Below are 16,085 nucleotides of genomic sequence, written 5' to 3'. Positions count from 1 at the left end.
CTCTGGCTCAGTGCTCGGTGGTGGTTCATTTCTTGATATTGCTCGACACTGTGTGCTCATTATGGTCTTTGCCTTTTTCCTGTCTGCCCCGCTCCTCATGTCGTGAGTATTGTCTTAAATTCTGGACATTCCCTGTGCTCCTCTGGTTTTCATATTTTTGCCTCCTCAGTATTATGATTTTGGATTCAGAAACTGTAAATTGTTCCACTGGACTTGACCTATTAAACCACTGACTTATTTTTACCTCATCCTTTGGAGTGATCTTGTCTGCATATTTGGTTTTAACATACTATATTTCACAACACAACACCACATAATGACAACATGAAAAATGTTTTTGAAATGTTTGCAGATTAATTAAAAAATAAAAACTAAGAAACCTTGCATACATAAGTATTCACACCCTTTGCTGAATTCTTTGTTGATGCACCTACAGCAACAATTACAGATTTAAGTCTTCTTGAATATGATGCCACAAGCTTAGTGCACCTATCTTTGGGCAGTTTTGCCCATTCCTCTTTGCAGCACCTCTCAAGCTCCATCAGTTTGAATGGGGAGCATCAGTGCACAGCCATTTTCAGATCTCTCCAGAGATGTTCAATCGGATTCAGATCAGGTTCTGGCTGGGGTACTCAAGGACATTCACAGAGTTGTGCCGAAGCCACTCCTTTGATATCTTGGCTATGTACTTATGGTCATTGTCCTGCTGAAAGATGAACTGCCACCCCATTCTGAAGTCAAGGTGGCTCTGGAGCAGGTTTTCATCCAGGATGTCTCTGTGCATTGCTGCATTAATCCTTCCTTCAGTCCTGACGACTCTCCCAGTTCCTGCTGATGAAAAACATCCCCACAGCATGATGCTGCCACCACCATGCTTCAGTGTAGGGATGGTGCCTGGTTCCTCTAAACATGATACCTGGCATTCACGCCAAAGAGTTTAATGTTTACCTCATCAGACCAGAGAAATTTGTTTGTCATGGTCTGCCATGACAGGCTGCCATGTGCCTTTTACTAAGGAGTGGCCTCCATCTGGCCATTCTACCATACAGGCCTGATTGGTGGATTGCTGTAGAGATGACTGTCCTTCTGGAAGGTTCCCCTCTCTCCACAGAGGAATGCTGGAGCCAGTGGCGGCCGGCCCATAGGGGGCGCTCGGGCGCTGCCCTCCTAGATGTGGAGGGGAAAAGTCATAATATATATATATATATTATACAGTGTTGTGTGGGCCGCCAGAAGAGGAGGTACTGCTGGCCCACCACCAGAGGGCGCCCTGCCTGAAGTGCGGGCTTCAGGCAGGAGAGGGCACTGCCGCCTACAGGAACAGCCGAGGTGACAGCTGTAACTCATCAACTATGACAGCTGTCACCGATCATCTGCATCTCACCTTGGATAAAAGCAGGATGACACCTCCACCACATCGCCAAGATATCGACTTCTGTGAGAGGTAACTTTCTCTGCCAGCATTAAGTGATTCCAAGAGCTATTGTGTTGCAACTGTCAACCAGAGGACCGGCGTGGGTCGCGACTGTTTCGTCCTACGTCCCGTCAGATAAGTGGTTAAACAGACGCTGCACGAGTGTGTGTTAAAGGTGGAGGTGGAATTCCCACCGTTATTGTTACTGGGTGTACACAAACCCACACTTGACTGTCTTTGTTCTCCGCCAGCAGTACCAGATCCGACACGCTGAGACGGTGGCCACCTGGGGACTTCGGGACTTGGCGGCTCCAGTATCCTTCGGGTTCGGTGGCGGTGGAAATCGTGTGGTTCCGGTTCATCTCCAGACGGGCGTCTCCTATCGTCGAGCCTGCCCACATGACACCTTCATTAATTGACTTGTATCTATTCTGTAATCTGCTGTGTGTGGTTGTGACATTCACAACAGTAAAGTGTTCTAATTTAACTCCCTCTATTGTCCGTTCATTTACGCCCCCTGTTGTGGGTCCGTGTCACTACACTTTCCCAACAGACGAGCAGAAAACGTACGTTCCTCGTCTTGGGCGCCATTCAAAGCGCCCTTGAAGTGCAGCGAAATAACCAATCGTATGTAGTTACTAGGGAAAATTAATAAATATTTGGCAAATCAACATTGCCAAAATTAATGGCTTTGGGGCACTGGAATTTTAGCCCTTGCTACAAAAATGCGGGAACGTTAGATTACAGTCAGTGATATACGTGACGCTGCAGCTGTCAGTCAGTCAGGAAGAGCGACGACGACATTTGGGTTATATTTATTTATTTTTATTTTGTCTCTGTGTGTTTTGCCGGAGGTTTAAAACGGGACAAAACACATCAAATCAATGACACCAAAGTTTGGCGGGGATCCTTTTGGAGGCGCATGGAGGTGCACACATTAGATCTTTCTCGTGGTTTAATGACAATTGCACATCCCGGTTGGAGGAGAGACGTTTGTCTGACTCGTTATAAACCGTGTCAGGCTTCATTCACACTGTCAGCGCGCACACGTCACGGAGGCTGCTGATCTACGCGGGTGGAAAGGAGCGAATCCACCTCTTCAGGTGAGCTGACGAGCTGCTCGGATTTATTCCCGAATGTTGCTCCTGGTGTGGAAACGAGAGTGAAAATTTAAGATAAAACGAATGAGTGATGTTTTTTTTATTTGTTTTAGGGGGTCAAAGCTGTGATCTTTATTGGGACAGCAGACCAGTTATAATGGTAATAGGGGAGCTGCAGCCATGCTGGTATTTTGATTTCACTCCACGTTATGAGGATCAGTCCACAGAAGTGAAATATTCTTTGGAACATTCCACACTCTAAAACAAATTATTTGCTCAGTTTAAAAACAAAATAAAACAAAACCCTAAAATAGCAATTTGCATGTTTTTTAAAAGAAATTCTAACTCAGCCACTGAGTACACACAAAGCATTTATAGTCAGACAAACCCAGGTTTAGCAACGCATTTAATTAAGTGGTTTTGTGTACTTAATTTGCTTTGTCCTCTACACTGTTAATTAATTTTAATCAATTTAATTTAAAGGTTTTGGTGTTATTAGTTAGTCAAGTTATTTAAGTTTTTCAAGCTTCTTTTTTTCCTCCATTCCACTCAATAATGTTCATGCAAAATATTACCTTAATTTTCTCTCTCTCTCTCTCTCTCTCTCACACACACACACACACACACACACACACACACACACACACACACACACACATTCTCTCTCTCTCTCTCTCTCTCTCTCTCTCTCTCACACACACACACACACACAAACACACACACACATTCTCTCTCTCTCTCACACACACACACACACACACACATTCTCTCTCTCTCTCTCTCGCTCTCACACACACACACACACACATTCTCTCTCTCTCTCTCACACACACACACACACACACACACACATTTTCTCTCTCTCTCTCTCTCTCTCTCTCTCTCTCTCACACACACACACACACACACACACACATTTTCTCTCTCTCGCTCTCTCTCTCTCACACACACACACACACATTTTCTCTCTCTCTCTCACACACACACACACACAAAAACACACATTTTCTCTCTCTCTCTCTCTCTCTCTCTCTCTCTCTCTCTCTCTCTCTCTCTCTCACACACACACACACACACACAAACATTCTCTCTCTCTCTCACACACACACACACACACACACACACACACACAAACATTCTCTCTCTCTCTCTCTCTCTCTCTCTCTCTCTCTCTCTCTCTCTCTCTCTCTGAAGGTGGTGTGAACATTGTATTATGGTTTTATATAATTATATTTATATTTTTATTTATATAATTATATTTTCTATTTTGTTAAGGTCTGTGTCATTGTGAACCCCAGGATCTGTTTGTCTGAAGATAATGGCAGTTCAGTACAGTTTGGTGTACTATGTGTGTAATTGGTGTCAAATGGTGAAATGTTCTTTGCTCAAGAACTTGAGTGTTGCATTTGATACTGTTCCTTTCCAAAGTAGAAATGGGGCCTAATATAGCTGTAAATGGTTAACTTGATCTGTAAAACTGCTGATTTTGAGAAGGACATAAAATGATTATTGTGGAATTGTAGTAATTTTCTGACTGTTCATTTGAATGCCTGTACTGGACAAGGCAAGGGAATCTATTGGCACAGCAGCACCACCACACATTTGTTGCTGCAAAATATGTCACGGGACCAAAATAAGCACAAACCAAAAAACCAAACAGTTTTCATTGTTTTCTGTTATAGACATCGATTGTGATATGTTGCCCTGAGATACTTGTTCTACAATTCTCAAAACTATAGTGCCACCATGTGGTGGTTGGATTAACATACAAAGCAGTAACAATGAACTGCCAGGATTCGAAGTACTCTACCTGGAATGTATTCGTTATCGCTATGTAAAGTGGTTCTGATAACACCTGATCTCAGATTTTGATGGACTGGACAATCCAATGATATAAAGCCAGTAATATTCACTTTTGAGCCACAGTTTTGTTTTGTTTTGCTTTTTAGAAACAGAAAACAAGGAGGAGCCAAAATTTTGAAATGTTTACCAAATGTTTCAACACCCAGAGTGTAAAATTTTGATTGACTACAAACCACCTCCCCTCTCAAATAACTTAAGCTCATAAAGTCAACAAAACAATCAGCCAACACAGAGGATTCAGGATGTGTGGTCAGTTGTAACATTGTGCAAATTTGTGAGCCTCTGCAAATGTGCCACAGTTCAGTGGAGCAGAAGTGGAATTCCATGTCTGCAATTACTGAACAACAGGGTGCAAAAGAAGTATTTGAGCTGTGAAGGAGGAAATAAAAAGGGGCGGGAGGGGGGTGAAAGTCAGGCAAAGATGGAAAAGTACAGAAACAACTAATTAACACAGCCAAATCTTTTTTGTATGTCTCTTGTTTATTCCAAAAGAAACAGACAGTGGTATACTGTAAATGAGGCAATACTCTACATCAACAAGGTAAATATTAGAGAAAGGATATGCGTGGTAAATAAACACAGGAATCAGAAAAGTAAATGAACCTTTTACACTCAGCAAACCGGCATTCCTTAGTAAAATATATAATAATACATGTGGTACAATATATCCGTGAGAGTCAGTAAAACAACGATTCCGTCCTTCACACGAAATCACGTTGGTGTGAAACAAAACAAAATGAGTTGATATCTTGTGTCCAGGCGATGTGGATACAGAGTTTGTTGATGTTGAAGCTTTATTCCTGTAGCTTGTTCCAGTGGTAATGTAACATAGCTTCACATTCATTTTCAACACCAACAGGAAAAAAGGCATCGAGAACATTCTATGGATAGTGTAGACTTCATGTAGTCACAAACATACATGTTATAAGGCACCGTATTAAAACATTATATATGTAAGGGGGAAAAGAATATGTGGTATATACACCCGGGGATTTTAACATGTTATAGAACAACATACCCTGAATGACTGTCTCTCCTAAAGTCAACAAAACAGACAAGACTGTGATCATGTTTGCATCAATCCCCTTTAAATAACTATATGTGAAACACTCAATAGTTTAGTCTTCAACAAAGACCCCAGTTTATGTTGCTGCAAAAACTGCTGTTGTTAATCTCTCTCGGGATTCATCTTAATGGTGTCTCTGTCTGTTTTGAATGCCTCAGTGAGAGGGTTTGCCTGTTGACAGAATCTAAAACCATGGTAAGGCCAGAAGACTCTCCCAAACTACAAGTACTGCTCCCTTTTCTCTGGTGGGGTACTTTTTACATTTGGTCTGCAATTCAAAAGGGGAAAAAAAGGACACATTTCAGTTAAAGTACAGTCACAGCAAGCAAAATATAACCAAAAAGACACATTTACAAAAACCCAGATGTTATTGGACAGAAGTGAAATCATAAATCAATGTAAGGAAACCGCAAACTCGTTAACTTTCAGCCAATAAGGGAGAAGGGAGTGTGGGAGCTGTAGCTGAGAGTTGGCAGGCTGGAATGAAGGAGGTCATCTCATTTCCTAAAGAGAAGGTCAGGTCATGGGTATCCTTTAAGAGTCCATATGTACACAAAAGGCACAATGCTAGAAGGCCGTATATCTTGGTCCCCTTTGATACTAATAACGATCAGATGTGGAATTTAGGAAAGAAAAAGCAAAGATGAGACTTTCTAACCGATCCAGATTTGGGAGATAAGAGGTAGGCAGGAGAAAGGGAAGGCAGTGGTTGGAACTCAGGACAGTCCTTGGAAAAAAAGGCAGGTCTGATCAGTCAGGGAAACTAGTTTCACTCAACAACTCTGCCCTGAATTAGAGAAGAGAAGAAGACAGTCAGAGAAGAAAAAGGATTAGGAAAGGAAATAAAATAAAAGACACATCATGACCTCAGATTCTCACACCAGCTCTGAAATATTGGGAACTCTCAGAGGTTTATGGCAGATGCTTAAAGGGAAGTGCAAATGTTTTTGGGGTGTGTGGCACTGAATCCTAGTGCAAGTCAATGCACAGTGCAGAACCGGTGTGTCGTGGCCATGTTGTGTGCATACCATTAATTCAATCAATCAGTGGAAAATTTAATTGCTTTTAAGCTGGAGTTCAAGCCAAGTTCCATTTTGTATATATTAATAATTATATTCATAAAATATCTATTAATTTTTAAAAGGTGGGGATGGATTGGGGTTTTTTTTTTTCTGCCAGTCCATCACCACCTCTCAAAAGTAAGCATTTATCTACAACAGTCCCCTTGGCCTCCTCCAGCCACTGGTGTCCTCAGTACTGATACACCTATGGACTGGATCATGCACAAACATACCAAAATGTTGTAGTTGACTTTGCTTCCCAATACAACTGGTACTTCTCAGGTAGCTTGATGGATAAGGAGTTGGTCTGTCAGTAGACTTGGGTTTGAATCCTGTTTGTTTCCTTGGACAAGACACTTAATCTACATCATCTCAGTCCACCCAGCTGTCACTGGGTACCAGCCTTTGCTGGGAAAGTCAATGTGAGGCATCAATGCAAAGCACTTTGAGCAACTGTTAGATCGAAAAGCGTAATAAAAATGTTCTTCTTTTCATCTGAGTCACCTTATAGTCCCTTTCACACAGACGGTGTGTTTGTGGCATTTTGAGGTGTGCATCCACTACTTGCAAAAGCCACTATTACTTGCCACAAACAAGTGTTTTGGTAATGTTTTAAGCACTCACCACCCAACTTCACTCATGCACCAAACTGGTCCATGAACAAGAACAACAAACTGGAAATTCAAGCAATTTGGCACTATACTGCCACAACCTCTCAGTCCTAAACAACCACACTTGGCATCTTTAAGTGTTACTCTAACAAACAACGAGTAATTGGCATGTTAAATACCGTGGGTCATACAATCAAGTTTATTCAAATGTGTGAATCTGCACTCTACTGAGTGCCATATTAGTATATGGTCTCTCTTCAGTATCATATTATCTTATGGCATATCAGAAATTAATGGTTTGTCAGAAGTGTACGGTATATATTAACTGCAAATAAATCACAATTAATACTGGTTTGGATACACAAGAAAAATGTAAGTCCATGAATTTGTGACAGTGTTAGGTGAAGGAGCATGATGAAACACATTATGCAAACCATGTCTTTTTCATAGGTGTGAGTACAATGTTGATGTAATTAACAGCATTAATATCACATGCAAACAACGCATTTCTCACATTTCACCTCCACTGTTGCAGTTCAGATTGTTTCCATGAGCAGCATTCGGCTGAATGTTTTAAACATTGTTTCATTAACTTTAACTACCATGAACTAAACAGCTACCTGATTATGACCATATTACTGTTACCTTGAAATGTCTGGGCATTCATTGACTACCTGATGGAGAAACCAGTACTTGCCGGGTGACATGGACTTTGCTTTCACACATCCTAACTGCAACAGTGGACAGTGAGTACACAACGAAGTACGGAGGTAAAAACATATGTGCAGCTCCAACCAGAAAGCACAGGACATGCTCAGAAAATGTACTTCTTGTGAGGCCCAAAAATCAGCGATGTCAGCAGCATTTTCAGTAAATGAGTTACTTGCTCACTGATTTTTAAGGTGTGATGCAACTGTGTAATTTGATTTATCATATAAGTACCATATTTTTTTAGAGTATTAGTTGCATATTTTTCTGTATGTGGAACTTACCTTTTAACATAGCTTTTCCCAGTGGGAAAGTTTAATAACCAACAAAGTAAGTCTAGCACATGTGCACACCACAGTGTGTGCTGTTACTGAACATAAGCACTTTAAATTAAAAAACAAGCTGGGCAAATAAATGTGGGATGGACTACATATTGAATGTTATTTGATGCAGTTTGGACAACAAAAAACATCAGATGAGTATGGATGGAAAACTGAATAGTGGACCTTTGCAGGAAGCTCTCATTTTGTGGCATATGCCAAAAGGACTTTTAAATACCAAAAATAAGTAACATGGACAAATAACTGTGTGGTGGACAACATGCTGGATGTTAATTGATGCAGATGAGCACGGATTGTTGACCCACAGCATTGGAAACACTACAGTAAAAAGTTGCATTACCTTTTTCATTTGCTTTTATAATTTGTGTTTTTTGTGCATTTATATTTATTGTTGAAGTTTCTTTTGTTTAGTGTGTTGATTCCTGGGAAACCACTACATAAATAGTTATTATCAATATTATTATTATTATTATTATTATTATTATTATTATTATTAACAAGCATGTGATTTTTCAGTATATAAGTCGCATCTGGGTATAAATTGCAGATTTTATTTATTTATTTATTTATTTATCAATTTTTACTGGTTTGGAGCTCTTGTGACTTATACAACCCCTGGTAAAAAATTATGGAATCACCGGCCTCGGAGGATGTTCATTCAGTTGTTTAATTTTGTAGAAAAAAAGCAGATCACAGACATGACACAAAACTAAAGTCATTTCAAATGGCAACTTTCTGGCTTTAAGAAACACGATAAGAAATCAAGAAAAAAAGATTGTGGCAGTCAGTAACGGTTACTTTTTAGACCAAGCAGAGGGAAAAAATTATGGAATCATGAAAAACAAAAGAACGCTCCAACACATCACTAGTATTTTGTAAAATAAAAAGCACTTCTGGCTTTTATAACAGCTTGCAGTCTCTGAGGCATGGACTCAATGAGTGACAAACAGTACTCTTCATCAATCTGGCTCCAACTTTCTCTGATTGCTGTTGCCAGATCAGCTTTGCATGTTGGAGCCTCGTCATGGACCATTTTCTTCAACTTCCACCAAAGATTTTCAATTGGATTAAGATCCGGACTATTTGCAGGCCATGACATTGACCCTATGTGTCTTTTTGCAAGGAATGTTTTCACAGTTTTTGCTCTATGGCAAGATGCATTATCATCTTGAAAAATGATTTCATCATCCCCAAACATCCTTTCAATTGATGGGATAAGAAAAGTGTCCAAAATATCAATGTAAACTTGTGCATTTATTGATGATGTAATGACAGCCATCTCCCCAGTGCCTTTACCTGACATGCAGCCCCATATCATCAATGACTGTGGAAATGTACATGTTCTCTTCAGGCAGTCATCTTTATAAATCTCATTGGAATGGCACCAAACAAAAGTTCCAGCATCATCACCTTGCCCAATGCAGATTTGAGATTCATCACTGAATATGACTTTCATCTAGTCATCCACAGTCCACGGTTGCTTTTCCTTAGCCCATTGTAACCTTGTTTTTTTCTGTTTAGGTGTTAATGATGACTTTCGTTTAGTTTTTCTGTATGTAAATCCCATTTCCTTTAGGCGGTTTCTTACAGTTCAGTCACAGACGTTGACTCCAGTTTCCTCCCATTCGTTCCTCATTTGTTTTGTTGTGCATTTTCAATTTTTGAGACATATTGCTTTAAGTTTTCTGTCTTGACGCTTTGATGTCTTCCTTGGTCTACCAGTATGTTTGCCTTTAACAACCTTCCCATGTTGTTTGTATTTGGTCCAGAGTTTAGACACAGCTGACTGTGAACAACCAACATCTTTTGCAACATTGCGTGATGATTTACCCTCTAAGAGTTTGATAATCCTCTCCTTTGTTTCAATTGACATCTCTCATGTTGGAGCCGTGATTCATGTCAGTCCACTTGGTGCAACAGCTCTCCAAGGTGTGATCACTCCTTTTTAGATGCAGACTAATGAGCAGATCTGATTTGATGAGATGTTAGTTTTGGGGATGAAAATTTACAGGGTGATTCCATAATTTATTCCTCAGAATTGAGTGAGTCCATATTTTTTTCCCTCTGCTTGCATTTGAAATGACTTTAGTTTTGTGTCATGTCTGTGATCTGCTTTTTTCCTACAAAATTAAACAACTGAATGAACATCCTCCGAGGCCGGTGATTCCATACTTTTTGCCAGGGGTTGTACATGTGGTGTTATGATCCCTACATTGTTCTTGGGAGTCTGTAATTTGTCCAGGAAGTATGTATTCCAATAGAAAAGTGGGAGCTTTGTTGACGATCTTTGTCGAAGCTGACGCGTGAGAACATTCCACCTTGTGATAATAAAGCAAGAAGTGTCTGTGGATCAAATTTCTCTCAGACTGCTTGTGTATTATTTATTTTTTAATTTATTTCTTCCGTCTCTCCCCCATGAATGTGTTAAAGATATTCATCTGTTTAAGGCACAGAGTGACTCATCTTTGTCGACAATCTTTGTCGAAGCTGGTGCGTGAGAACGTCCGCCTTGTGCCAATAATGATGATGACGTCAAGATGAAGCAATGATGATGACTTAAAAAAATTTGAAAGTTAAATCCAAAAATTTTCATAATAAAGGATGCACATCATTGTGCCATGTGCAAGTCATATCAGAAAGCTGAGGCCAATCTGACAGAGCGATATGCAAGGTACATACACACAGACACAACTTGCTTTATAGAGGGTTTTCATGTGACGTATCGGTCACGTCATTTTGTGTCCCGCGGCCATTCTGGATTACGACGCCGTGGCCGCTGTGTTACGCTACGTGCATTTGGCGAACAATTGCAGAAGCTTCAACGTCGGTGTGAAGAAGCCTCACGGCACCGTGGCGCTGAGAGAGATCCGCCGCTACCAGAAATCCACTGCTCCCAGAATTTTATTTTATTTTATTCGGCAATAAAATTATATAAGAATACATAAAAATACTGCCGAGGATAACACAAGAATGCTTCCAACACGGATGCTTATTTACACTGTGGTCCTCGAGCACCGAGCTGCTGATCCGCAAGCTGCCCTTCTAGCACCTGGTGAGAGAAATTGCTTAGGAGTTCAAGCTCTGCTGTGATACTCTGCAGGAGGCCGGTGAGGCTGACCTGGTCGGCAGCTTCCTAATTCACAATATCCCAGTGTGACACTGTCGGCCAGTTCGTTACATCACCACTAAATTCACTATCTGGTATAAGATACGGATCCACTGAACCAACTGCTACACATCTATCACGATAAATAGCTTTATCTCGAGGATTTAAAGCATCGTAATAACCGTACATTCTCTCCATTTTTCTATCACACGCCAGCCTCCTTGTAATCCAGAATGGAGACGGCACCTGTCCTGCAGCAAATCGGTCATGTGATTGAAACCCTCTATAGATTTATACTTTTACAATTTCCACCTCTCTCTCTCTCTCTCTCTCTCTCTCTCTCTCTCTCTCTCTCTCTCTCTCTCTCTCTCTCTCTCTCTTCATTTATACACTCTAAGAAATGAAACACAGGGGTTTTAAATGTAATTAAAACTATTATGTTCAATATACTTGCAATTGTTAATTTTAGGGATTTAAGTAATAATGTTTCATTTGATTTAATTAATTTCAACTACAATTTTTTTTTGCACTTAATTGACAATGTTATGTGGAAAAAGTTACTTTAACTTTTATTTCATAGAGTGTAGTTATGTTGTAGATTTCTACAGTCATACTTTTCTCTTAAGTAACTCATGCAGGAAAAACACTCCACATGATCACATGATCCTTCTCATGGTCATATTGATAAGTGCCCCTTCAAGAATAAACACCCATCCCTATCTGTTTGGACTTTCCAGCTGATCATGTCAGTTCATTTTCTGTTAGGAGAAATATTGACTTTCTTTCACTTTCTAATGTAATGCTTCATTATATAAGGGAAGGACATTTAAGCTGCAGTTCACTCTGAGAATAATAGTTTGGAGAATATCATGCATAGTGCTGCATCAAGGAAAATACTAGGCCTCTTCAGACAGGATTGAAGGATACTTTGGAATCTCTTTGGAGGTATGCATAAAAAATCTATGTATTATACAGGACAAATGTGGTAGAAAGTATATAAACACCATATCTGTCAAATTCACATCTAAAAGCTTGTCTTAAGGAATTACCACAGTTATAAAGAAAATCATCCATGAAGTTTGTCTTTTCATCATATGGAGCAGGGATAAAAGACTGGAAGAGGTGTCCCACTTAGGTGGCACCAGGATGTTGTTTCTTCAAGACGATCTAAATTGTGGCAGCTTGTGGTACCTGACATATTACTGATGTCGCTGCTCTACTCCATATCATCTTGACTTCACCTTTACATCACGATATCATGCATGCTCCACAGATGAAAGATTGATTCTGGAATAGTCTGACCCTTTATCTTTGACAAATGTGTCCTCAGGGCAGTCCATACATCACCGCACAAGAAACATCAAAGCCTTATCTCAGCATATCCATTCAATATCCTTTGACATTTCAGGGAGTATGAAAGACTTTTTTTTTTTCTTTTGTCTTTTTTTAAAGTGCAGTCCTGAAGGGTTACCCACACATTTTTTTCTAAACATCTTTTATTAAATAAATCTCATCAATTAAGTGTTTAAGGTGACCCCAAATCCACATTTGAATGAACTGAAGGTGGATAGTTTAAATTAAATAATTAGCATATACTATGAATGAAATTAAATGTGAAAAATATGAAAATGTTTAATAATTCTGAGAGGTTTTTTTCACTCAGACACTAACATATATTATATAACATTCAACAAGACTGATAATGTAGAACCCAGATTCCAATGAAGTTGGGACGTTGTGTAAAATGTAAATAAAAACAGAATACAATGATTTGCAAATCCTCTTCAATCTATATTCAATTGAATACACCACAAAGACAAGATATTTAATGTTCAAACTGATAAACGTTATTGTTTTTGTGCAAATATTTGCTCATTTTGAAATGGATGCCTGCAACACATTTCAAAAAAGCTGGGACAGTGGTATGTTTACCACTGTGCTACATCACCTTTCCTTCTAACAACACTAAATAAGCATTTGGAAGCTGAAGACACTAACTGTTGAAGCTTTGTAGGTGGAATTCTTTCCCATTCTTGCTTGATGTACAACTTCAGTTGTTCAACAGTCCGAGGTCTCCATTGTTGTATTCTGTGCTTCATGTGCCACATATTTTCAATGGGTGACAGGTCTGGACTGCAGGCAGGCCAGTCTAGTACCTACAGTCTTTTACTATGAAGCGACGCTGTTGTAACACGTGCAGAATATGGCTTGGCATTGTCTTGCAGAAAAAATCAGGGACATCCCTGAAAAAGACGTTGCTTGGATGGCAGCATGTATTGCTCCAAAACCTGGATGTACCTTTCAGCATTGATGGTGTCATCACAGATGTGTAAGTTGCCCATGTCATGGGCACTAACACACACCCGTACCATCACAGATGCTGGCTTTTGAACTTTGTGCTGGTAACAATCTGGATGGTCTTTTTCCTCTTTTGTCCGGAGGACATGACGTCCATGATTTCCAAAAACAATTTGAAATGTGGACTCATCAGACTACAGCACACTTTTCCACTTTGTGTCTGTCCATTTCAAATGAACTCGGGCCCAGAGAAGGCAGCGACATTTCTGGATGTTGTTGATGTATGGCTTTCGCTTTGCATGGTAGAGTTTTAACTTGCACTTGTAGATGTAGCGACGAACTGTGTTAACTGACAGTGGTTTTCTGAAGTGTTCCTGAGCCCACGCAGTAAGATCCTTTACACAATGATGTCGGTTTGTAATGCAGTGCCACCTGAGGGATCAAATGTCAAGGACATTCAGTGTTGGTTTTCGGCCTTGCTGCTTACATGTAGAAAGTTCTCCAGATTCTCTGAATTTTCTGATTATATTATGGACTGTAGATGATGGACTCCCTAAATTCCTTGCAATTCCATAAGTCCATAAGTAGATACTGTGTGCAGGTTGTGGCCGGTTGTAGCCACAGCCTCTATACACAGCTCGCAGCTAACAGGTCGACATCACTAGATGGCTGATATATCTGCTCTGTAGCAGATATACTCAACAAAAATATAAACACAACACTTTTGGTTTTGCTCCCATTTTGTATGAGATGAACTCAAAGATCTAAAACTTTTTCCACATACACAATATCACCATTTCCCTCAAATATTGTTCACAAACCAGTCTAAATCTGTGATAGTGAGCACTTCTCCTTTGCTGAGATAATCCATCCCACCTCACAGGTGTGCCATACCAAGATGCTGATTAGACACCATGATTAGTACACAGGTGTGCCTTAGACTGTCCACAATAAAAGGCCACTCTGAAAGGTGCAGTTTTGTTTTATTGGGGGGGGGGATACCAGTCAGTATCTGGTGTGACCACCATTTGCCTCATGCAGTGCAACACATCTCCTTCGCATAGAGTTGATCAGGTTGTCAATTGTGGCCTGTGGAATGTTGGTCCACTCCTCTTCAATGGCTGTGCGAAGTTGCTGGATATTGGCAGGAACTGGTACACGCTGTCGTATACACCGGTCCAGAGCATCCCAAACATGCTCAATGGGTGACATGTCCGGTGAGTATGCCGGCCATGCAAGAACTGGGACATTTTCAACTTCCAAGAATTGTGTATAGATCCTTGCAACATGGGGCCGTGCATTATCCTGCTGCAACATGAGGTGATGTTCTTGGATGTATGGCACAACAATGGGCCTCGGGATCTCGTCACAGTATCTCTGTACATTCAAAATGCCATCAATAAAATGCACCTGTGTTCTTCATCCTTAACAGACGCCTGCCCATACTATAACCAAACCGCCACCATGGGTCACTCGATCCACAACATTGACATCAGAAAACCGCTCACCCACACGACGCCACACACGTTGTCTGCCATCTGCCCTGGACAGTGTGAACCGGGATTCAACCGTGAATAGAACACCTCTCCAACATGCCAAACGCCAGCGAATGTGAGCATTTGCCCACTCAAGTGGATTACGACGACGAACTGGAGTCAGGTCGAGACCCCGATGAGGACGACAAGCATGCAGATGAGCTTCCCTGAGACGGTTTCTGACAGTTTGTGCAGAAATTCTTTGGTTATGCAAACCGATTGTTTCAGCAGCTGTCCGAGTGGATGGTCTCAGACGATCTTGGAGGTGAACATGCTGGATGTGGAGGTCCTGGGCTGGTGTGGTTACACGTGGTCTGCGGTTGTGAGGCTGGTTGGATGTACTGCCAAATTCTCTGAAACGCCTTTGGAGACGGCTTATGGTAGAGAAATGAACATTCAATACACGAGAAACAGCTCTGGTTGACATTCCTGCTGTCAGCATGCCAATTGCACGCTCCCTCAAATCTTGCGACATCTGTGGCATTGTGCTGTGTGATAAAACTGCACCTTTCAGAGTGGCCTTTTATTGTGGACAGTCTAAGGCACACCTGTGCACTAATCATGGTGTCTAATCAGCATCTTGATATGGCACACCTGTGAGGTGGGATGGATTATCTCAGCAAAGGAGAAGTGCTCACTATCACAGATTTAGACTGGTTTGTGAACAATATTTGAGGAAAATGATGATATTGTGTATGTGGAAAAAGTTTTAGATCTTTGAGTTCATCTCATACAAAATGGGAGCAAAACCAAAAGTGTTGCGTTTATATTTTTGATGAGTGTAGATCAGCCATCAACATTCATCTCAATTGAATGATGAGAAACATTATTCTTAAACTACTGGACTATTTTTTCATGCAGTTGTTCACAAAGTGGTGATCCTCACTCCATCTTTGCTTGTGAACAGCTGAGACTTTTGGGGATGCTCCTTTTATACCCAATCATGAGTGTCCTCAGTTCCCAAATGCTTATTGAGTGTTGT

General features: G+C 40.6%; 1 protein-coding gene across 2 annotated transcripts in view; it reads right to left on the bottom strand.

Moving 5' to 3' along the window:
- Positions 1-4,837: 4,837 nt before the first annotated feature.
- cldn19 (claudin 19) overlaps positions 4,838-16,085 on the bottom strand; it is a 38,921-nt gene continuing 27,673 nt past the window's right edge. Inside the window, exon 5 of one of the 2 annotated variants that reach the window (XM_034167382.1) lies at positions 4,838-5,711. In XM_034167382.1, coding sequence (XP_034023273.1) covers positions 5,663-5,711 — 49 coding nt within the window. In that variant the 3' untranslated portion in view covers positions 4,838-5,662. Of the gene's footprint in view, positions 6,231-16,085 lie in introns of both variants that reach the window. The other variant, XM_034167383.1, reaches the window with a different exon arrangement.

Source organism: Thalassophryne amazonica, chromosome 3, assembly GCF_902500255.1.
Source record: "Thalassophryne amazonica chromosome 3, fThaAma1.1, whole genome shotgun sequence".
Lineage (NCBI taxonomy): Eukaryota > Metazoa > Chordata > Actinopteri > Batrachoidiformes > Batrachoididae > Thalassophryne > Thalassophryne amazonica.
Note: the sequence above shows the minus strand (reverse complement) of the source record. Positions and strands in the feature narration are given on the sequence as shown.